Source organism: Oncorhynchus mykiss, chromosome 16, assembly GCF_057628025.1.
Source record: "Oncorhynchus mykiss isolate SJ-2025 chromosome 16, ASM5762802v1, whole genome shotgun sequence".
Lineage (NCBI taxonomy): Eukaryota > Metazoa > Chordata > Actinopteri > Salmoniformes > Salmonidae > Oncorhynchus > Oncorhynchus mykiss.
Genome location: NC_143037.1, coordinates 13,841,506 through 13,864,182, shown reverse-complemented (window position 1 = coordinate 13,864,182; position 22,677 = coordinate 13,841,506). Strand labels below are relative to the sequence as shown.

Here is a 22,677-nt window from a genome sequence, read left to right as displayed (position 1 = left end):
ACCCTTTCGTGAACGAGAAATGAATTTGGGGTAACGTTTTGGTTGGCCAACTGGAATGCCTACCGGGAAGGAAATTTCGCTACCGGTATGTTGTTTGTTGGAAAGCTGCCCCCCGTGGTTAAAGTAATCATTGCATGTTAATACAGTGGCCACCAAGGTTACATATTAAACCGGTGTGACACTCACTCTCAGGCAGAGAAGGGTGTAAAGCTACCTCTAAGGCATGTTCACCTGTTGCATCTTACAATGGGGGATTTGACGGACAGTAATAGCATAGATGACCGAGTTCTATCGGTCGTTCCTCGTAGAGAAGAGGACATCAAAGTTGTATTTCACAAAGTTGGCGATGACGACGACGATGAACACACAACTGAGAGAATCAATTTACAAAGTAACAGTCATGATGAGAGGAGCAATGATAAGGACGCAAGGACTAGAACAATGGAAAGCAGCGCGATGCAAAGATTCTGTCCTTTCATATATTGTAGAATTGGCGGCGGCGGGGATCCCATCTCAACGGACGCAGGAGACACAGTTGCTAAAGGTAGCCTTCACGGCAAAGTTAGAGAGGATGTATATAATTTCGCTATTTTAAGAGATCTACTAACGCAACCACGTGTGAGTTGTGTATTAATATAGTCCATTATATGACTGGATCTGCTTCCATCTAGTTGAAGTGATGAACTTTAAGATAGATGGGGTAATGAAAAGCATTGGCGTAGCCAATGACGACCTCCGTAGCAGCAAGTTATGTAACTGACGTAATCGCTGTTCTCTAACTACGGAATTACTTTACTGATAATCATACATATTGCCGCCAATGCGTTTTCATTTTAAACGATCTAATAATAGCAAATATATTGCAACATTGTTGCAACAACCTCACTTTCATCAGACTGATTATTAATTATTGAACGTAATCCGGTTTAACATTTTCATCATCTTCAAAGGGGATGACGAGGCATTTTCCCACCAGTTACAATTCTATGTAGCTCTAACTTCTTGAATGGTTTTCCCAATTTTTACAACAGAAAAAACTTAGTAATGTATTAGGTTTTTTTTCAACATTGGCTCCTTATTTGTAATTTTGGTAGGATTACAAAATTGGATGAATGAGCACCTAGCCGACAGGTTGTAAATCAAACTCACAAAGAAGTCTCTAACAATGGTGTCATCTGTTCTCAGATGAGTAATAATCTTCTGCATCCTTCCACACTGTTTCCCACAGGCTTAGTCAGTACAATTTCCCCATATTCTTCCTGTTCAATTTGTTCCTCCTGCCAGTTAGAGGACATGGGTTCATGGCACTCTTTTTATGTTGGGTATAAACATTAGCAATCAGTGGGTACAGTGTGTGACAGGCCAATTTTCAGGTTTATGTAGTAATATTCAATACCTGTAATCCCCCTGCAGCTTTTAAAACTTGTCAAAGGGTTGCCTGTAACTGTAAGCCTTAGCAGGGATTCCCTTCAACAAAAGGGATTTTAATATCACATTTGAAAACTGTACCTCTTCCTCCTCCCATTTTGCCATTCCAGATAAACACATATTCAATTACGTCTTAGTAGTAGGTTCATGTTCAGTTCCAGTCAAGCTATTTTAACCAGTTAATGTGTCTTCCTCCCTCTGTCCTCAGAGAAAAAGCATTGTCCAGGACTGGGCCTGTTCTATGGCCTGCTGGCAACAGTGTTCTTCTCCGTTATAGCTCTTCTGGTGAAGACAATCGATGGAGTCCATGCTGTAGAAATCAGTGCCATTCGCTGCTTCTTCCAGATGCTGTTTGTTATGCCTATGCTTATCTATCACAAGTACGTTATTACAAAACTGTATTTATCTGTATTGAACAACTTGACCCCTTGACCCCTGATATTTACCTACAAATATTTCACAATTTCCTGTTTTTTTAGGACTGGCTTCCTTGGACCAAGAGACAAGCGGATCTATTTGGTGATGAGAGGATTCTTGGGTTCTAACGCCATGATCCTATTGTTCTATGCAGTTCAGCAGATGCCCCTGGCTGATGCAACAGTCATCATGTTCAGCAACCCAGTGTTCACTGCCTTGCTAGCCTGGATCTTCCTCAAAGAGAAATGCACAATCTGGGACTGTGTCTTCACTGTGTTCACACTGGCTGGTGTCATAATGATAGCCAGGCCTCCCTTCATATTTGGTGCTCGTATAGAGGAAATAGAGGGAGACTACACCAATCATCTCAAGGGGACTATTGCAGCCTTTGGTGGAGCGATGGGGGCAGCTTGCACTTTCGTAATACTCAGGAAAATGGGCAAAAGTGTCCACTACTATCTGTCCGTGTGGTACTATGCTGTCATTGGTTTCATTGAGTGTTTCATCACTTTGTTTATACTTGGTGAATGGACCATTCCATTCTGTGGGAGAGACAGGTGGATCCTTATGCTGATAGCGATCCTGGGCATCGCTGGCCAAACGTTCCTCACCAAAGCACTACAGATCGAGAAGGCCGGCCCTGTGGCCTTGATGAGGACCGTCGACGTGGTCCTAGCTTTTATTTTCCAGTTCATTTTTTTCAATCGAAAGCCCACCATGTGGAGTCTCGGTGGGGCATGTTGTGTGGTCGTCAGTACTTGTGGTGTGGCGCTAAGGAAGTGGTACAGCAACACACACCCAAGAAAGAGCTAAGAACCACACAAATAAATTACTTTTTTGCAAGGAATAAATTAAAGTTTATCAGTTAATATGTTAGTGTTCAGCAGATGAGTGAAAACCCCCCCAAAAAACACAGAAAACCAAAGAAGCAACATTACATCCAAATGTTACTGTAAGGGTTGAACACAAAACTGGACACATTTCAGTATTTACATCTACATACTGTACTTAGAAAATAGGGTTTCTCAAAGGTGCTTTGGTAAGGGTGATATGTCAAACCATAATGACTCAAAGAACACTTAAATGTTTCTTTGCATTTCAGAAAAGGGTTCTTTCATCTTTTAGTGATAATTAAAATGTAGCGGTGGCAGCTCATTCAAATTTTTTGGAGCGTGGTTTGCACACAGGTGTTTTTGTGCAGTTGTGAGTGAGTGTCATTCCAGTTTATCTAGTATGTTGTGTTGTGTCATTAATAATGACTCAGGCCAGTAATGGTCTCTTGTTAAGAAGACTCACATAAAGCCTTGTGTCAATTGAGAACTGTTGACTAAATCTCAATTCTCTCCTCAGAGAACCCCAGCCGTTCCAGAGCTAGCACATCTGATTAAACTTGTGAATTAACATAGTAATAACACCATCATTTTAACAATATAATATGGCTAACCCCATAAGAAGGGTGTTCTATATAGCACCAAAAAAGGTTATAACCTTTTTTTTATTGGATCTTTGTATAACCTTAAAAAATGGTTCTATTTAGCACCAAAAATGGTTCCACTGTGGTTACAAGCCAAATAACACTGGTAGTGGCACTATATAGAATTTTTTTTTTTTCTGTACTGAGTTCATCAGTACCACGTCAGTACAGCATAAAATAAAATAAGAATATGTTCTTAACTGACTTGCCTAGTTAAATAAAGGTAATATATATAAATATATATAATAATATATATAATTCATTTTTTTAATCAGCAACATCTTATTGTATTTTAAATGGGCTGATCTCCTTTATTTTAATATACTGCTGGTCAGAATCGGTTTGTTGTGGACATTTCGAATGTGATAGGGTGATTTGTTTTCTTTTCCCCACGCAAATATGTTTAAAAGATTGCTTTGTGCAATGTGTCACTGAGATTGCTGGATAGCAATAATATTCTGTTGACCCAACGGGTAAGCAGCATAATCGGACGACTTTATGCATAACTTACGTTTCTCCTGCCTAGTTAAATAGTAGAATTTGATGGAAACGTGATATTTACAGTACAAATAGCTTTATGACAGTATACCACAGAAAACAACTCGTTGCCTTCCATATAAAACGTTTACTAGTAATTTAGAACGAAGCACTTGAGTTTGCACATTTTTGTTACATGCAGTATCAGTTATGATGCTTTGTATAAGTTGTATACTCCTAGTTCTCTCAGGGTTTCTATGCTGTTTTATAGTATTTCTTAATGTATCAATAGAAATAAATAGATATTTATGCTTTATCAAAAGCACTTTCTCCGACTGATTGGAAGTTTTTGACTTGAATTTGTTCTTGTTTATCAAATATATTGATGTTGTGAAAATGATTCTTAACTTTTCCGTGTTCAATCATTTTCAGGTAGGTTTACATAAATTGTTCCTAACGAAAGTATGAACCATTTAAATGAACCGTTTCATTCTTACATTTCATTCAGAGCCTGTTTATATGACATCATACATTGTTTCTAGAACTTCCAAGTGACTTATTTTACAATATGTTGTGTTCAATTAAGGTGGACACAGTATATCTGAACCTTTGTCTAGTTCATGTTTGATTTTATTTAACTGATACAGATTTGATTGATGAAACTGTAATGTTGGATGCACTCGCAAAAAGAAGAGCATCAAATATTTGAGTTATTACCTTCATGCCTTACTAAATCCTTTCTCATCTATGTAATTATTATATTACAGTATTTATATGACACTTTGAGATTTTATATGAGAAATAAGGATTATTCTAAATGTTGTATATTTGTCATATTTTTTATTTTAAAATAAATTGCATATACATTTCACATATTTGTCTTGATATCTCAAACTAAGGAAGTTTGATGTTTTCCATGTATTCATACAGTCACATGTCTGCAATCCCTGCTGTGATCCACCACAAGATCTGACCCAATGATTTTGTTCCAGCCTGGCTAGACAAAGTCATCCATTATGAACACTATAGCTTTTCTCAAAACACTGAGTCAGAGACTTTTACCTCTAAGGGGAACCATTGTCATGTAAATTTGTGTTTAGGTTTTAGACTTTACCAAGACCTTTCCATTGATTTTCTCTTAACCCTTCATTGAATAACAAAGCTTGTGCACTGTTGTTTTGTTTCGTTCTGTACATGGGACAGATGGCTTCATAACATGATATATATACACCGGATATACACTGAATATACAAAACATTATGAACACCTGCCCTAATAGTGCAACTACATATTAGGAAGGTGTAATTAATGTTTGGTATACTCAGTGTATATTATTTTCTGTGTAACTCATGTATAACATTTGTAGCCAGCAGAGAGCAGAACAAACTTCACAATCATCCAATGTGTTCAGACAGAGGATGGAACAATGATGTACACCTTATGTACACAAGTATGTGGACACCCCTTCAAATTAGTGGATACGACTATGTCATCCACAGCTTTTGCTGACAGGAGTATAAAATCGAGTACACAGCCATGCGATTTCAATAGACAAACATTGACAGTAGAATGGCCTTACTGAAGAGCTCAGTGACTTTCAACGTGGCACTGTCATAGGATGCCAACTTTCTAACAAGTCAGCTCATCAAATTTCTGCCCTGCTAGAGCTGCCCCGGTCAACTGCAAGTACTGTTATTGTGAAGTGGAAACATCTAGGAGCAACAATGGCACACAAGCTCACAGAACGGGACTGCAAAGTGCTGAAGTGCATAGCGCATAAAAATCATCAGTCCTTGGTTGCAACTCTCACTATCGAGTTCCAACCTGCCTCTGGATGCAACGTCAGTACAATTACTGTTCATCAGTAGCTTCATGAAATGGGTTTCCATGGCCAAGCAGCTGCACACAAGCCTAAGATCATGATGCGCAATGCCAAGCATCGGCTGGAGTGGTGTAAAGCTCGCCGTCATTGGACTTAAACAAATTGTATTTGTCACATTTGAATACAACAGGTGAGACCTTACAGTGAAATGCTTACTTACAAGCCCTTAACCAACAACGCTGTTTTAAGAAAAAACTATAAAGAAATGTATGAGATAGCAATAACAAATAATTAAAGCGCAGCAGTAAATAACAATAGCTGGGCTATATACAGTGGGTGTCAGTACAGAGTCAATGTGCGGGATCACCGGTGTCGAGGTAATATGTACATGTAGGTAGAGTAATTAAAGTGACTATGCATAGATAGTAACAGGGAGTAGCAGCAGTGTAGAAGAGGGGGGGGGGGGGCAATGCAAATAGTCTGGGTAGCCATTTGATTAGCTGTTCAGGAGTTTTATGGGTTGGGGGTAGAAGCTGTTTAGGAGCCTGTTGGACCTAGACTTAGAGCTCTGATACCGCTTGCCGTGCTTTAGCAGAGAACAATCTATGACTTGGGTGGCTGGAGACTTTGACAATTTTTTAGGCCTTCCTCTGACACCGCCTGGTATAGAGGTCCTGGCAGGAACGCTTGGCCCCGGTGATGTACTGGGCTGTACGCACTACCCTCTGTAGTGCCTTGCGGAGGCCGAGCAGTTGCCATACCAGGCAGTGATGCAACCCGTCAGGATGCTCTCGATGGTGCAGCTGAAAAACCTTTTGAGGATCTGAGGACCTATGCCAAATCGAGCACACAGCCATGTAATCTCCATAGACAAGAGTTCCAGTGTTTGACATCCATAGCCAGCTAGCTAACATAGCATCCCTCTCTATTTCAGCCGGGTGTTTGAGTAGGCTAAACCAGCTAGCTGTATTTGCTTGCTAAGTAAGTGAAAGTGAGAAGAAAAATATATATATTGCTAGCTCTCTCTCTCTCTCTCTCTCTTGCTTCTTCATTTTGAAGAAATTAATTTATTCAAAACTGTTCAACTATTGTCTTTCTCTTTGAGTCAACTACTCACCACATTTTACGCACTGCATTGCTAGCTAGCTGTAGCTTGTGCTTTCAGTTCATGCTGCAAGATTTCTGATAGGTTGAAGGATGTCTTTTGGAAGTTGTCATAATTACTGTGGAAGTCTATGGAGGGTGGGGGGGACCATGAGCCTCCTAGGTTTTGTACTGAAGTCAATGTACCCAGAGGAGGACGGAAACTAGCTGTCCTCTGGCTACACCATGGTGCTACCCTACAGAGTGCTGCTGAGGCTACTGTAGACCTTCATTGCAAAACAGTGTGTTTTAATCAATTATTTAGTGACATGTGAACATATTTAGTATTGTTTTATCTAAAAGGATCACTTTGTTTCACTATACATGAAATTCACTGAGGAGGATAATCCTCCCCTTCCTCTGAGGAGCAGCCTCCACTGTAAATGTGCAGATACCACTTAAATGTAAAGACTGGTACAAAACAAGGTGCACAATGGCAAAGTGATCTCTGTGGTGAGGTATCTGTCATGATATTTCCTGTCCCTCTTGTGGCAAAATAAACTGTGGACATAAATTATGAAAGCCCCATAAAGTCTTGCATACACAGCTGAAGTCAACTGACTGAATATCCTGTACTTTGTGTAATGATAATATTTGAATGTGCATCTGACTCATGTTGCAGTTTTAAAGTAAATTGTAAAGAATCAAGTTTTATTGGTGAACTAAAGTGCACAGATTTGTTGCAATTAAATCAGTAGAATTTCATGTTCCAATTTGATTGGGAGTGGAGAGCTTGCACTGCACATTCCTCCTGAAGGGCATACAAGTTCCCATCAGAGGAGAATAAAGGAGATAAAATCATTGTTTATTATTAATTTAACATGAATAAACTATCACATGTTCCAGGTTTAACAGAAATACAGTTGAAAACTAGCAGCAGGTAGAGTGTGTAGATTGATGAAGAAAAATAATAATTTAATCAATTTTAGAATAAGGCTGTAACGTAACAAAATGTGGAAAAAGTCAAGGGGTCTGAATACTATCTGAATGCACCGTATACCACTGTACCCTCCTTCCCTCTCACATTTAAGTAATTTAGCAGATGCTCTTATAGAGTTAGCACATGGCAAGACAACCATATATCAGTCATAGTAAGTACCTTTTTCCTCAAAAAAGACATTACATTTACATTTTAGTCAACACTATTATCCAGAGCAACTTACAGTAGGGACTGCATACATTTTCATACTTGTCCCCTGGGGTAATCAAACCCACAACCCTGGTGTTGCAAGCACCAACTGAGCCACCTATGTTATGAAATGTAATCACAGGTGACACACCTCACAAGTCACCAAACCAGAAGGTCTGAACACACTGCCAGAAAGATGACACTCCTTTTACTGACAAATAGAATGTCTCACACGCAGCGATGCATGTTGCTACTTGGGTATTAGAATGGGGGAATGACAAATTTAGTTGAGCGTCATCCACATAGGAATGACAGGATATGACAGAGCCAAGAAAAGAGTTTCCCAGGGTTGGAGGCAGAGGCATAGAATTGAGCGATAGAAAGCAGCTTTAGCAGGAGATACTGAAGAGAAGGTAGAGAGGAGGGAGTGGAAGGATGATAGGTCCTCCAGAAGTTTAGTTTTTCTATATTTTTCAGCCCTGTTCTGTGAGCATGCAGTGAGTCACTCAGCCAAAGAGTGGAGGGCTGAGTGGGCCGGGAGGAAAGGGGGCAGTGGGAGTCAATGTGGTGGAAAGGGAGGAGAGTAGGGTCGAAGAAGCAGAGTCCGGAGAGGGAAAGATTTGGCAGAAGGAAGAGATGATAGGATAGAAGAGGAGAGAGTAATGACAGAAGATTGTGACAGCGCATCACCATCTTGGTAGGGGGAGAGCGGGTAGGGTTGGAGGAGAGAAAAATAAACAAAGTAGTGATCAATGACCTGGACAGGGGTTGTAGTGAGATATAGGCAAACAGTCTAGTAAAGATGAGGTCAAGCGTATTGCCTGCCTTGTGAGTGGAAGCGGACAGCGAAAGTAAAGAGGTCAAAAAAGGGTAAAGAAAGAGGTGGAAAGAAATGATTCTAAGTCATGAGGCTTAAGTCACCCAGTACAGTGAGTGGTGAGCCATTGTCTGAAAATGTGCTTGTCAAGGTGTCAATCTCGTTGAGGAACACCAAGGGCACATGGTGGGCAATAGATGACAACAATGTTAAGCTTGAGTGGACAAGTGACAGTATGGAATTGAAATGAGATGGACAGGTAGGAGAGGGGGAAAAGAGAAAATCTCAATTTAGGAGAAATGTAGTAGCCCTGTGCCCCCACCTCCACAACCAGATGCTCCAGGACAATGAGAACACAACAAGAGAGCAACTGGAGTAGCAGTGTAATCTGGGATAAACCATGTCTCAGTTGAAGGGTGATTTAGGCTAAAATGAACTCATATGAACTCAGCTTTATTAACCACAGATTGGAGACCAGGACGTCCACATGGGTTATGCATGCAGGGTACACTAGATTAGAAGGTTTGTAGCCACAGGGTGGGGAGCATCTGCAAAAACCTACAGGGAGAGCAGCGAACAGGAATATAAATCCTACACACTTGACAAAGCCATCCAAGAGAAAAATGAGAATCTGAAAAGAACAACTCGGCACAACTCAGAAAAACTTGCTAAAAAAAACAGGGGAAACTGAAGTATGAATACCCCCACTCTACACATACGGGTGCGTTCAGTTCGATTCAACGTTTGCTACGTTGCATCACGGTTTGTAATAAATGACACATTTCCACTAAAAGTTGTCCACTGTTCTTCAACAGTATTTGAGGGTATGCTTGCTCCCGTTTGGTGTGTGTGTGTGGCCTTATCAATATGGGTTTGACTATTTTAAATCGCAAAACTATTGCAACCACAACGCCGAAAGTGCGCACCCCAGGACAGGACATAGGAATGACAATTGAAGTGATTAGGGGGCGGTACTAACAACTGCACGTTTTGCATTGGAAGTGTAGTTACATTTAGTGGAACAATGAAACAACACTTAACCTACATAGGCAACATGTTCCACCAGCACTCAAATCATAACATGCAAGTTGTTGACAATAAGCATGGAATTGAACCTGAGTGAAAATGACACGCTTTGTCGCCACAACTCGACTGAGCACAGCAAAACAAAAACTTTTATGGGGCACTGTCCGTAACTAATGTGCTGGTGAAACACTGTAGCCTCAGACATTCCAATGTAGTGACCGTGCATAGAATCTGCTTATCGTAACTACCCAGCGGCTATTGTCCTCCTCAGCCGCAGCAATTGGGCTACTACCAACAACAGCAGCACATCCTAGTCATTGCTTCTGGGGTGGCGTTTTGGGTTCAGCTCCACATCTCAGTCAGCAACTTTCACAGTTTCGTGAGGGATGTACTTTGAATAGAATCGCCTTCGAGGATAACGGACTTTTTACATTGAGTTACCACTGCATTTGTCTACATTTTTGGTAAGTTATGCAAATTTTCTGGGAAGAGTAGCTAAATAAAGAGAAGTTGGCTCGCACGTGCCAAATTTGCTAATCATAACTAGCTTAACTTGAACTTTAACTTGATCGATTTTCATACTCTATGACTACAGATTTATCGGGCTGTTGTATCTCGATTATTAAAGTCCCTTCATTTCATTTAAAATTATATTGACGAACCTCAATCTACACAGATGAGTTATGTAGCCTATGCCCAATTATCGGATTTAATTGCTGGCTCAACTAAATTAATAATTTGGTCAGGACAGGTTGTCCCTGCCAATGCTATCCATGTTTGAATTGACCTAGTCTTCTCATTCATTGTAAAATGAAAGTGGGGAAAGGTAACCCAGAGGACAGTGCATCCTATGTACCGCCACTGCTTTGAGGCGAAGGGGGTGTGTAATTATTTTGGTAGGACTATTCCAAAATGTTCTGAGGGTATCACCTTTTAGCCTTTAGCTTTTATGCGATTGTCCTCGGACCACTCCTCTTCCTTCTGGACATTTTTTATGTTTAATTGGGAAGAAAAACATTAACAAATCAAGTTACATTTCTTTTCAAATAGTTTCAGTGACGATTCAAAGATGGCTGACATCGCTTTCTGCCTGTCAGTTGTTCATATTGTAGCGATCCTCGCTATATCAACCCTATTGGTGAGATGCGTAGGGTGTTGAGGCACCAGCGACCGGGGTTCGCTTCCCCACACTGGTGTCAGAAGTGGAATGGCATCCGTGAGGACATCGGAACACACAGCCTGGACATGTGATGGGGCTGAGTAGTCGAAGCATGTGGATGTGTATTCCTGTTCGGAGGGGGTAGTGTAGCGATCCTCACTTTGAGTCACAATACAATTTTCATCAAGTGAGTTTAACTGTCATCTCGCTACCTGGGCAGAGCCCTCCATAAGGCGAATAAAATAGCGGTTGACTCATCCACTCCACCCTGAATTTCAACTCCTTCCCTCTGGGCGCAGGTACAGACAGACTACCTAAATTCAATTAAAAAAAAAACAGGACCAATTAGTCTTCTTATTCCGAATGCAATTCTGCAACTTAACAATGTTAGACTAATTGCACTTACACTATGAAACTACACTTATCCTGCCTATTTGCTTGTAAATATCCTTTGCTATTTTTTTTATTGTGATATGTTATATGACTGCTGCAAGATTAATTGCCTCGGAGGACGTTGACTTTTTCTGAATCTGAAAAAAACAGGTTCACTACACTATAATCACTAGCACTCTATCCAGAAAGGCATGTATTTGGGGTATTGGCACAAGTATGGTTAAATGGTTGGTTGAAACCATGGTGTGGTGGTTAGAGGAATGCACGGAAAGAGAAATCCACTGCATTTAGTCAGTTGAGGATTCCAGCCTCAATCTGTAGGCGTCCCTCTTGAACCAGCCCTCACTCTGTTATTCCACACAGGGTCTCTGTTTCCACTGGCGTCTGATGCCTTGTCTTCTAATCAATTCCGTGTGATCCCAGGTCTCTCACATGAAAATAATTCTGTTTGGTTCAGTTCTTTGGGATTTCAATGTTTTGGACCTCAAATTATTATATTGAATGGTTTTGTACAATGAAAAACACACCAACACACTGCTTTTAAAGTTTACATACACTGTCCATTTTCCACCAGTCTTTCTTTGGAAGTTTTATTTTCCACTTTCATTTAACGTTGCGTAGATTGACATTTCAACGTCTTCAAGGGTGAAAGAATGTCAATCCATTGTTATCACGTGACATGTCTGTCTTTTGTGACCTCCTATGAGGGGGATTCCTTCTGCCTTTGCTCAGTTGGCTGCACTCTAATTCTCACCCCATGGGAGTTTGGGTTAATTACATTCCCAGTGAGTCATCACTTGGATGAGTTGAGAAATAATCCCCAGTGAATTAGCCCAATGTTAGGGGTTGGTTTAGTTTTCCCTTAAATTACCCCCATTAGCAAAGTAGTACCACATTTGGAATAGTGAAGTTGAACATCTGGTGTTCATGTGAACAATATCTGTAGGTAATAAAATCAATTTAGTCTCAAATAAATAATGAAACATGTTCAATTTGGTTTAAAAAAAAAGCTAAAACAGTGTTGGAGAAGTAAAAGTGCAATATGTGTCATGTAAAAAAGCAAAAGTTTAAGTTCCTTGCGCAGAACATGAGAACATTAGAAAGCTGGTGGTTCCTTTTAACATGAGTCTTCAATATTCCCAGTTAAGAAGTTTTAGCTTATAGGAATTATAGGACTATTTCTCTATACCATTTGTATTTCATATACCTTTGACTCTTGAATGTTCTTATAGGCACTATAGTATTGCCAGCCTAATCTCGGGAGTTGATAGGCTTTAAGTCATAAACAGCGCTGTGCTTCAAGCATTGCGAAGAGCTGCTGGCAAATGCAGGAAAGTGCTGTTTGAATGAATGCTTATGAGCCTGCTGCTGCCTACCACCGCTCAGACTGCTCTATCAAATCATAGACTTAATAATATAGTAACACACAGAAATACGAGCCTTAGGTCATTAATATGGTAAAATCCGGAAACTATCATTGAAAAAAACAAAACTTATTTCAGTGAAATATGGAAGCGTATTTTATCGAACGGGTGGCAACCCTAAGTCTATTGCACAGCCTTCAATGTTATGTCATAATTATGTAAAGTTTTGGCAAATTAATTATGGTCTTTGTTAGGAAGAAATGGTCTTCAAACAGTTCGCAACGAGCCAGGTGGCCCAAACTGCTGCATATAGACTGCTTGCACTGGAACGCAAGAGAAGTGACACAATTTCCCTAGTTAATATTGCCTGCAAACATTAATTTCTTTGAACTAAATATGTAGGTTTAAAAAAATATACTTGTCTTGATTTTAAGAAAGGCATTGATGTTTATGGTTAGGTACATTGGTGATGATTGTGAATTTTTTCACGAATGCACTTTTGTTAAATCATCAACCGTTTGGCGAAGTAGGCGGTGATTCAATGATAAATTAACAGGCACCGCATTGATTATATGCAACGCAGGACAAGCCAGTTAAACTAGTAATATCATCAACCATGTGTAGTTAACTAGTGATTATGTTAAGATTGTTTATAAGTTTAATGCTAGATAGCAACTTACCTTGGCTCCTTGCTGCACTCACGTAACAGGTAGTCAGCCTGCCACGCAGTCTCCTCGTGTATTGCGATGTAATCGGCATCCAAAAATGCCGATTACCGATTTGTTATGACAACTTGGAAATCGGCCCTAATTAAATCAGTCGACCTCTAGTATGAACTGTGTGAGTTATCACTCTAGTTCAGGGATGGGCAACTGGCTGCCTGCAGACCGCCCTCGGAAGGAACTCAGTCGGGGTCTCAACTTACTGTTGCGAGGAAGAACACACAAGGGGCAATTTTGAAATTTGGTTGTGCATCAGTTTCTCTTATGTTAGTCACTGATATTTACTCAGCTTTTTTATTTTTTAGATTGGTAAGTTAGTCTAGCTGCCAGCTATCTAAACGTGTAGTTATCATGGTTGAATTACCATGGTTTTGTTAGTCACTCAGATATCATATTAAAAACTGGGAGGGGGGTTAGTAGCAAGTGGTTAAGTATTCTAAGCTCATTCAGAAAAGGTCACCTGAACATCTTCCTAATATTGAGTTGCACCCATTTACCCTCAGAACAGCGTGAACCATAGTCCTCCTTCCGGCGCCGACAGAGATGGCCGCCTCGCTTCGCGTTCCTAGGAAACTATGCAGTTTTTTGTTTTTTTACGTGTTATTTCTTACATTAGTACCCCAGGTCATCTTAGGTTTCATTACATACAGTCGAGAAGAACTACTGAATATAAGATCAGCATCAACTCACCATCAGTACGACCAAGAATATGTTTTTCGCGACGCGGATCCTGTGTTCTGCCTTACAAACAGGACAACGGAGTGGATCCTATGCAGCGACCCAAAAAAACGACTCCGAAAGAGAGGGAAACGAGGCGGTCTTCTGGTCAGACTCCGGAGACGGGCACAGCGCGCACCACTCCCTAGCATTCTTCTTGCCAATGTCCAGTCTCTTGACAACAAGGTTGATGAAATCCGAGCAAGGGTAGCATTCCAGAGGGACATCAGAGACTGTAACGTTCTTTGCTTCACGGAAACGTGGCTTACTGGAGAGACGCTATCCGAAGCGGTGCAGCCAACAGGTTTCTCCACGCATCGCGCAGACAGGAAAAAACATCTTTCTGGTAAAAAGAGGGGCGGGGGCGTATGCCTTATGACTAACGTGACATGGTGCGATGAAAGAAACATACAGGAACTCAAATCCTTCTGTTCACCTGATTTAGAATTCCTCACAATCAAATGTAGACCGCATTATCTACCAAGAGAATTCTCTTCGATTATAATCACAGCCGTATATATCCCCCCCCAAGCAGACACATCGATGGCTCTGAACGAACTTTATTTAACTCTCTGCAAACTGGAAACAATTTATCCGGAGGCTGCATTCATTGTAGCTGGGGATTTTAACAAGGCTAATCTGAAAACAAGACTCCCCAAATTTTATCAGCATATCGATTGCGCAACCAGGGGAGGAAAGACCTTGGACCATTGTTACTCTAACTTCCGCGACGCATATAAGGCCCTGCCCCGCCCCCCTTTCGGAAAAGCTGACCACGACTCCATTTTGTTGATCCCTGCCTACAGACAGAAACTAAAACAAGAGGCTCCCACGCTGAGGTCTGTCCAACGCTGGTCCGACCAAGCTGACTCCCCACTCCAAGACTGCTTCCATCACGTGGACTGGGAGATGTTTCGTATTGCGTCAGATAACAACATTGACGAATACGCTGATTCGGTGTGCGAGTTCATTAGAACGTGCGTTGAAGATGTCGTTCCCATAGCAACGATTAAAACATTCCCTAACCAGAAACCGTGGATTGATGGCAGCATTCGTGTGAAACTGAAAGCGTGAACCACTGCTTTTAATCAGGGCAAGGTGTCTGGTAACATGACCGAATACAAACAGTGCAGCTATTCCCTCCGCAAGGCTATCAAACAAGCTAAGCGCCAGTACAGAGACAAAGTAGAATCTCAATTCAACAGCTCAGACACAAGAGGCATGTGGCAGGGTCTACAGTCAATCACGGACTACAGGAAGAAACCCAGCCCAGTCACGGACCAGGATGTCTTGCTCCCAGGCAGACTAAATAACTTTTTTGCCCGCTTTGAGGACAATACAGTGCCACTGACACGGCCTGCAACGAAAACATGCGGTCTCTCCTTCACTGCAGCCGAGGTGAGTAAGACATTTAAACGTGTTAACCCTCGCAAGGCTGCAGGCCCAGATGGCATCCCCAGCCGCGCCCTCAGAGCATGCGCAGACCAGCTGGCCGGTGTGTTTACGGACATATTCAATCAATCCCTATACCAGTCTGCTGTTCCCACATGCTTCAAGAGGGCCACCATTGTTCCTGTTCCCAAGAAAGCTAAGGTAACTGAGCTAAATGACTACCGCCCCGTAGCACTCACATCCGTCATCATGAAGTGCTTTGAGAGACTAGTCAAGGACCATATCACCTCCACCCTACCTGACACCCTAGACCCACTCCAATTTGCTTACCGCCCAAATAGGTCCACAGACGATGCAATCTCAACCACACTGCACACTGCCCTAACCCATCTGGACAAGAGGAATACCTATGTGAGAATGCTGTTCATCGACTACAGCTCGGCATTCAACACCATAGTACCCTCCAAGCTCGTCATCAAGCTCGAGACCCTGGGTCTCGACCCCGCCCTGTGCAACTGGGTACTGGACTTCCTGACGGGCCGCCCCCAGGTGGTGAGGGTAGGCAACAACATCTCCTCCCCGCTGATCCTCAACACTGGGGCCCCACAAGGTTGCGTTCTGAGCCCTCTCCTGTACTCCCTGTTCACCCACGACTGCGTGGCCACGCACGCCTCCAACTCAATCATCAAGTTTGCGGACGACACAACAGTGGTAGGCTTGATTACCAACAACGATGAGACGGCCTACAGGGAGGAGGTGAAGCCCTCGGAGTGTGGTGTCAGGAAAACAACCTCACACTCAACGTCAACAAAACTAAGGAGATGATTGTGGACTTCAGGAAACAGCAGAGGGAACACCCCCCTATCCACATCGATGGAACATTAGTGGAGAGGGTAGCAAGTTTTAAGTTCCTCGGCATACACATCACAGACAAACTGAATTGGTCCACTCACACAGACAGCATCGTGAAGAAGGCGCAGCAGCGCCTCTTCAACCTCAGGAGGCTGAAGAAATTCGGCTTGTCACCAAAAGCACTCACAAACTTCTACAGATGCACAATCGAGAGCATCCTGGCGGGCTGTATCACCGCCTGGTATGGCAACTGCACCGCCCTCAACCGTAAGGCTCTCCAGAGGGTAGTGAGGTCTGCACAACGCATCACCGGGGGCAAACTACCTGCCCTCCAGGACACCTACACCACCCGATGTCACAGGAAGGCCATAAAGATCATCAAGGACATCAACCACCCGAGCCACTGCCTGTTCACCCCGCTATCATCCAGAAGGCGAGGTCAGTACAGGTGCATCAAAGCTGGGACCGAGAGACTGAAAAACAGCTTCTATCTCAAGGCCATCAGACTGTTAAACAGCCACCACTAACACTGAGTGGCTGCTGCCAACACACTGACACTGACTCAACTCCAGCCACTTTAATAATGGGAATTGATGGGAAATTATGTAAATATATCACTAGCCACTTTAAACAATGCTACCTTATATAAATGTTACTTACCCTACATTATTCATCTCATATGCATACGTATATACTGTACTCTATATCATCGACGGTATCCTTATGTAATACATGTATCACTAGCCACTTTATACTATACTATGCCACTTTGTTTACATACTCATCTCATTTGTACATACTGTACCCGATACCATCTACTGTATCTTGCCTATGCTGCTCTGTACCATCACTCATTCATATATCCTTATGTACATATTCTTTATCCCCTTACACTGTGTACAAGACAGTAGTTTTGGAATTGTTAGTTAGATTACTTGTTATTACTGCATTGTCGGAACTAGAAGCACAAGCATTTCGCTACACTCGCATTAACATCTGCTAACCATGTGTATGTGACAAATAAAATTTGATTTGATTTGATTTGAATTCATCATGGCATGGTGTCAAGTGTTCCACAGGGATATGTTGGCCCATGTTGAATCCAATGCTTCCCACAGTTGTCAAGTTGGCGGGATGTCCTTTGGGTGGTGGACAATTCCTGATACACACAGCAAACTGTTGAGCATGGAAAAACCCAGCAGTGTTGCAGTTCTTGACACCAACCCACGTGCGCCTGGCACCCATTACCATACCCCGTTTTTAAAGTCACTTAAATCTTTTGTCTTGCCTTTTCACCCTCTGCATGGCATGCGTAGACAATCCATGTCTCAAGGCTTCAAAACCCTTCTTTAACCTGTCTCCTCCCCTTCATCTACTCCTGCGGTAGGAAACCCTGTTCCTGGAGTGCCGCAAGTGCTGCAGGATTTAATTCCAATTAGGCACCACACCTGGCCAACTGAGCTAATTGATCAGTTCAGTGATTGCCTAAATTCAACACACCTGATCTTCCAGGTCGGTTAAATCAAAAACATGAAGGGCCTGTGGCTCTCCAGGACCAGGGTTGCCTACCCCAATCTACAGTGATTGTAGTGGATTTAACAAGTGATGTCAATTATGGATCATAGCTTTCACCTGGTCAGTCTGTCTTGGAGAGAGCAGGTGTTTTTAATGTTTTGTACACAGTGTATATCATGTGTCCTCTATCATCACACAATCATAACTTGTGTTGTGCCATGAGCCTATATCAGCAGACTATAGATTTTGGGGCCGTACATTTCCCACATTACAATAAACAAGATTCAGGCCAGGATTCAATCTGATCTCCCCTTTTCGGCTAGAGTATGCACATGTCGGCTCATTCAGAAATTACCTTTAAATGTCACTTTTAAATTACCTTTAAATCTCAGCGGTGCGCTATAAGGTGGATCTAACACATCTTGGCCTCCCACATCCCAGTCAAAGCTATTCTCTGTCCTGACACCCCAATGGTGGAACCAGCTTCCCCCTAATGCCGGGTCGGCAGAGTCCCTGCCCATCTTTCGAAAATACCTGAAAACCTATATATTCAAAGAGTATCTTAAATAAGACTTCTGTCTTAACGCCCACCCCGCCCCCCACCCCCCCCCCCCCCCCCACCCCCCAAAAATAATATTTCTCTAGCACTGACTTAACTTATTTATTGAGGATAGATGTACTTATTATGACTGTGATTGCTAGGTGAGACAACCACATATTAAGATGACTTCACAGTAAAGGCGTCCGCATGCTTCCCAGCCAAAACAGTTTGGAAGAGCTGGACATATTTTGTGATGTTTTTACTTCAGTTACCGTCTTCGGCTGTTCGGGCACATACTTTTTCTCTCGAGGCTAGCCGAAGTTAGTAGCCGAAGTTGGTAGGCCCTTCATGGGTGTTTGGTCAACAGTGGGGATTCTTCAGTCATTGTCAATCAGCAAGAGATGACTCATTTTCATGCAAATACCACTCCAAACATCTTAGTTGGATGTAAAATTGTGCGACTAAGATCTCCTCTGCAAAAACATAAAAATGTATGACCAATTTCTTATCTTTTAGATAAATTTGAACTATCTTGAGGAAGTGTATACTGGCTGAGGCGTCTCAATGGACAACAGTACAATTGCCTCTTTTTCTATTTTTCAAGTGAAGGTCTTTTAAGGAAGTATGCGAGCACACTTGTTCGCCTAGCTGAGTTCGGCACTAGCCTAGCTGAGTTCGGCACTAGCCTAGCTGAGTTCGGCACTAGCCGAACTGAAGCATACTGACTCCTTAATTCACTCTGGATAAGAGCGTCTGCTAAATGACTTAAATATAACATGAATCGGAATGAATCTCAGCCTCAGTGTGAGACGTTTGATTTGTTAGTCTATTTCAGTAAAAGGAATATAATCTTTCTGGCAGTGTTTTGAGAGTTTCTGGTTTGTTGACTTGGGAGGTGTGGCACCTGTGGTTAAATTTAACAACACAGATACTTCAACCATTTCTCAACCTTGTGTCCAACCAACTAACAAAAACACCATCATAATCCTGAGGTAGCTGCAGGGATCTCTGCATCCGGTAGATAGGTCAAATGAAACATTGTACAACGGGTGGGTCTAATCCTGGATGCGGATTGGTTAAAACGGGGAAGAAATCTCTTATGGAATTAAAGAATATCTGTCCATTGTTTAAGTCTTCTATGACACATCGTTTCTGATCAAATGAAGCACACATTGTTTTGATTGAGTCATCCTAATGACCTCTGCATAGATTCACTCAGACTACAGATAGTGCTGTGATAGTCATGAAATTTGGCAAACACTAGTACAAGTTGGTATTCAAATACTTCCCTTTGTAGCCTATTGAATGTTTATGCTAATTTTAACATGGTTATAGTTGAAAACATAATCATTGTGTAAAAAAAAAAAAGCTGTACACAAACCTATTCCAGACAGGTCTGCACGTTTTCAAGTTTGTATGGCGTTTCTAGTGTAAACAGTTGAAGGCTGGTTACGGTCCAAAGTTTTCATGGGTGTTTGGTCAACAGTGGGGATTCTTCAGTCATTGTCAATCAGCAAGAGATGACTCATTTTCATGCAAATACCACTCCAAACATCTTAGTTGGATGTAAAATTGTGCGACTAAGATCTCCTCTGCAAAAACATAAAAATGTATGACCAATTTCTTATCTTTTAGATAAATTTGAACTATCTTGAGGAAGTGTATACTGGCTGAGGCGTCTCAATGGACAACAGTACAATTGCCTCTTTTTCTATTTTTCAAGTGAAGGTCTTTTAAGGAAGTATGCGAGCACACTTGTTCGCCTAGCTGAGTTCGGCACTAGCCTAGCTGAGTTCGGCACTAGCCTAGCTGAGTTCGGCACTAGCCGAACTGAAGCATACTGACTCCTTAATTCACTCTGGATAAGAGCGTCTGCTAAATGACTTAAATATAACATGAATCGGAATGAATCTCAGCCTCAGTGTGAGACGTTTGATTTGTTAGTCTATTTCAGTAAAAGGAATATAATCTTTCTGGCAGTGTTTTGAGAGTTTCTGGTTTGTTGACTTGGGAGGTGTGGCACCTGTGGTTAAATTTAACAACACAGATACTTCAACCATTTCTCAACCTTGTGTCCAACCAACTAACAAAAACACCATCATAATCCTGAGGTAGCTGCAGGGATCTCTGCATCCGGTAGATAGGTCAAATGAAACATTGTACAACGGGTGGGTCTAATCCTGGATGCGGATTGGTTAAAACGGGGAAGAAATCTCTTATGGAATTAAAGAATATCTGTCCATTGTTTAAGTCTTCTATGACACATCGTTTCTGATCAAATGAAGCACACATTGTTTTGATTGAGTCATCCTAATGACCTCTGCATAGATTCACTCAGACTACAGATAGTGCTGTGATAGTCATGAAATTTGGCAAACACTAGTACAAGTTGGTATTCAAATACTTCCCTTTGTAGCCTATTGAATGTTTATGCTAATTTTAACATGGTTATAGTTGAAAACATAATCATTGTGTAAAAAAAAAAAAGCTGTACACAAACCTATTCCAGACAGGTCTGCACGTTTTCAAGTTTGTATGGCGTTTCTAGTGTAAACAGTTGAAGGCTGGTTACGGTCCAAAGTTTTGCCATGTTAACCTATGGCCATTGAAATGCATTGGCAATTATGCAAATATGGTTGTAGTGTAAAAAGTTATCTCTTTTTTTTTTATTAACCTGACCAGTGCTGGGTTCAGTAGCCAAGCATTGTCAAACATTGCAGATAGAAATGCCACACCAGAGCTGACATGATTCCTTATTCTACGTTTGCCAGAGAGGCATTTTTGTTCTTTATAGGGATATGGTTTTGGTGGTATAGGTGGCAGCGGAAGGAGACTAATAAGCACGCTGGATTACTAAAGATGTTCTTGCTTCCACCCGACCAAAATAATTAGACTTCCGTTGATAAAGATGATGCACTCCCATCATCAGTTATCCTCATCATTCAGTATTTAAATTGAATCATGAAGTGTTAAATGTTCTTTTTTCTCCACGTTTACATTGTCGGTGATAAGGGAAAAGCAGCTTGACATTTATTGAGATGACTCATGTACTGGGGGCAGCTCTTCAGAGTGGTCACTAGCGGGCACAGCTACAGTCATAGCCGTAAACACACTGTTAACCCTAATGCCAAACCTTAAATTAAGACCAAAAAGCAAATTATGTTTTCATGATTTTAAAAAAAGAAATAGTCAATTAGTTATGCCATTCAACTGCTCAGTTCTGCCTCCAGGGCAGGACCTATGACAAATGTTAACCTGCGAGGGATAATGGAGCTTTGAGCACCAAGTCATTATCGACTTTAGGGCCGTTGTCTTTAACTCTATCTGTCACAAAGGTGACACTGTTGAAAACAATGAACAAAATCACTTTATGGAGGTAAAGGCCGCCATATAAGTCCTACGGCTGCTCTGGTTGGTTGCTGTCTTGTCCTGACTACCCAATCCCTCAGGCCTCAAGTCAGTGTCATTATGTGTTTGTGTTTTCCAGCAGTGCGCTCAAACCTGAATACCACAGGAGAGGGAGAAGTCTGGCTCTGAAGATGTTTGATCTACAATATTTTCATCACACCCTTCTCAACAGAAACCTTTTGTGTGCCAAGACCTGATAACTGTAGAGGTAAGGACCAAAGTCCACTAATTATATAAAAAGTACAGTATTGAATAGGTTTGGGTCTACTGTCTTTTCCATGATCTGATTTCCTCCCTTGAATTGCACCCAGCTGTGATTAGTCCTCCGGACCTCTTTGTTTGTTTTGCCATGATTGCAGCTCAGCCAAAAACAAAGGAACTTTGATCTGTTGATGTGTGGACTGAGACGGTTGACTTCCAAACTCCACAAGAGATATCAGCGTTACCTTAGTAGTGCGTTGCATATTTTGAACGGGGCCCAACGCTCATTGCCAGTGAGGGTGTTAAGTCTGTTGCAGTCCCAGCTTTCCTTTGCTTTGAGGATTCATGTTTTTCTTCATCCAACCAGTTTAGTGTGATTCATGGATCAGAGGAGTTTCCAGAGGATATAAATTATTTTAACAACTTTCGGAGTAATTACCTTACTCCCTGTCATAATTATATTGTCACACAAAGTTGTTGTAAAATCTGTGCCTTTCCCGTGGAGCAACAACACACTGACTTTTGTTAGAGAAAGATTAAACTGAAAACGAACACATGCTTCGATCACGAGGGACTTGTCATCTGTGGAACATCAAAGCTTTTAATCAAAGGGCACAGACAGGCAGTCAAATGAATTAAATTGTATTAAGAATTGATGCAATTTCCAAACTAATGAATGG

The 22,677-nt window shown here is 41.7% G+C and overlaps 2 protein-coding genes across 13 annotated transcripts in view; both read left to right on the top strand.

Annotated features, from left to right (window-relative positions):
* Positions 1-52: 52 nt before the first annotated feature.
* Positions 53-4,667, top strand: LOC110491407 (solute carrier family 35 member G1). The gene is made up of 3 exons (XM_021564830.3): positions 53-544; positions 1,637-1,808; positions 1,908-4,667. Exons 1-3 carry the CDS (start codon positions 247-249, stop codon positions 2,656-2,658), a joined length of 1,221 nt encoding a protein of 406 aa, XP_021420505.3. The 5' UTR covers positions 53-246; the 3' UTR covers positions 2,659-4,667.
* A 4,948-nt stretch (positions 4,668-9,615) lies between these two features.
* LOC110491405 (1-phosphatidylinositol 4,5-bisphosphate phosphodiesterase epsilon-1) overlaps positions 9,616-22,677 on the top strand; it is an 83,492-nt gene continuing 70,430 nt past the window's right edge. For 8 of the 12 annotated variants that reach the window (XM_021564826.3, XM_090201942.1, XM_021564824.3 and 5 more), the window contains exons 1-2: positions 9,616-10,197; positions 21,876-22,004. The gene's annotated coding sequence lies outside the window, so the exon portion shown is untranslated. Of the gene's footprint in view, positions 10,198-10,867; positions 11,192-21,875; positions 22,005-22,677 lie in introns of those variants that run through there. The other 4 variants (XM_090201940.1, XM_090201939.1, XM_036946249.2 and 1 more) reach the window with 2 other exon arrangements.

Coding starts and splice junctions, on each gene's coding strand:
- LOC110491407 (XM_021564830.3), top strand. CDS start 247: ATGGGGGATTTGACGGACAGTAATAGCATAGATGACCGAGTTCTATCG. Junction 545..1,636: donor AGGAGACACAGTTGCTAAAG/GTAGCCTTCACG, acceptor CTCTGTCCTCAG/AGAAAAAGCATTGTCCAGGA. Junction 1,809..1,907: donor CCTATGCTTATCTATCACAA/GTACGTTATTAC, acceptor CTGTTTTTTTAG/GACTGGCTTCCTTGGACCAA.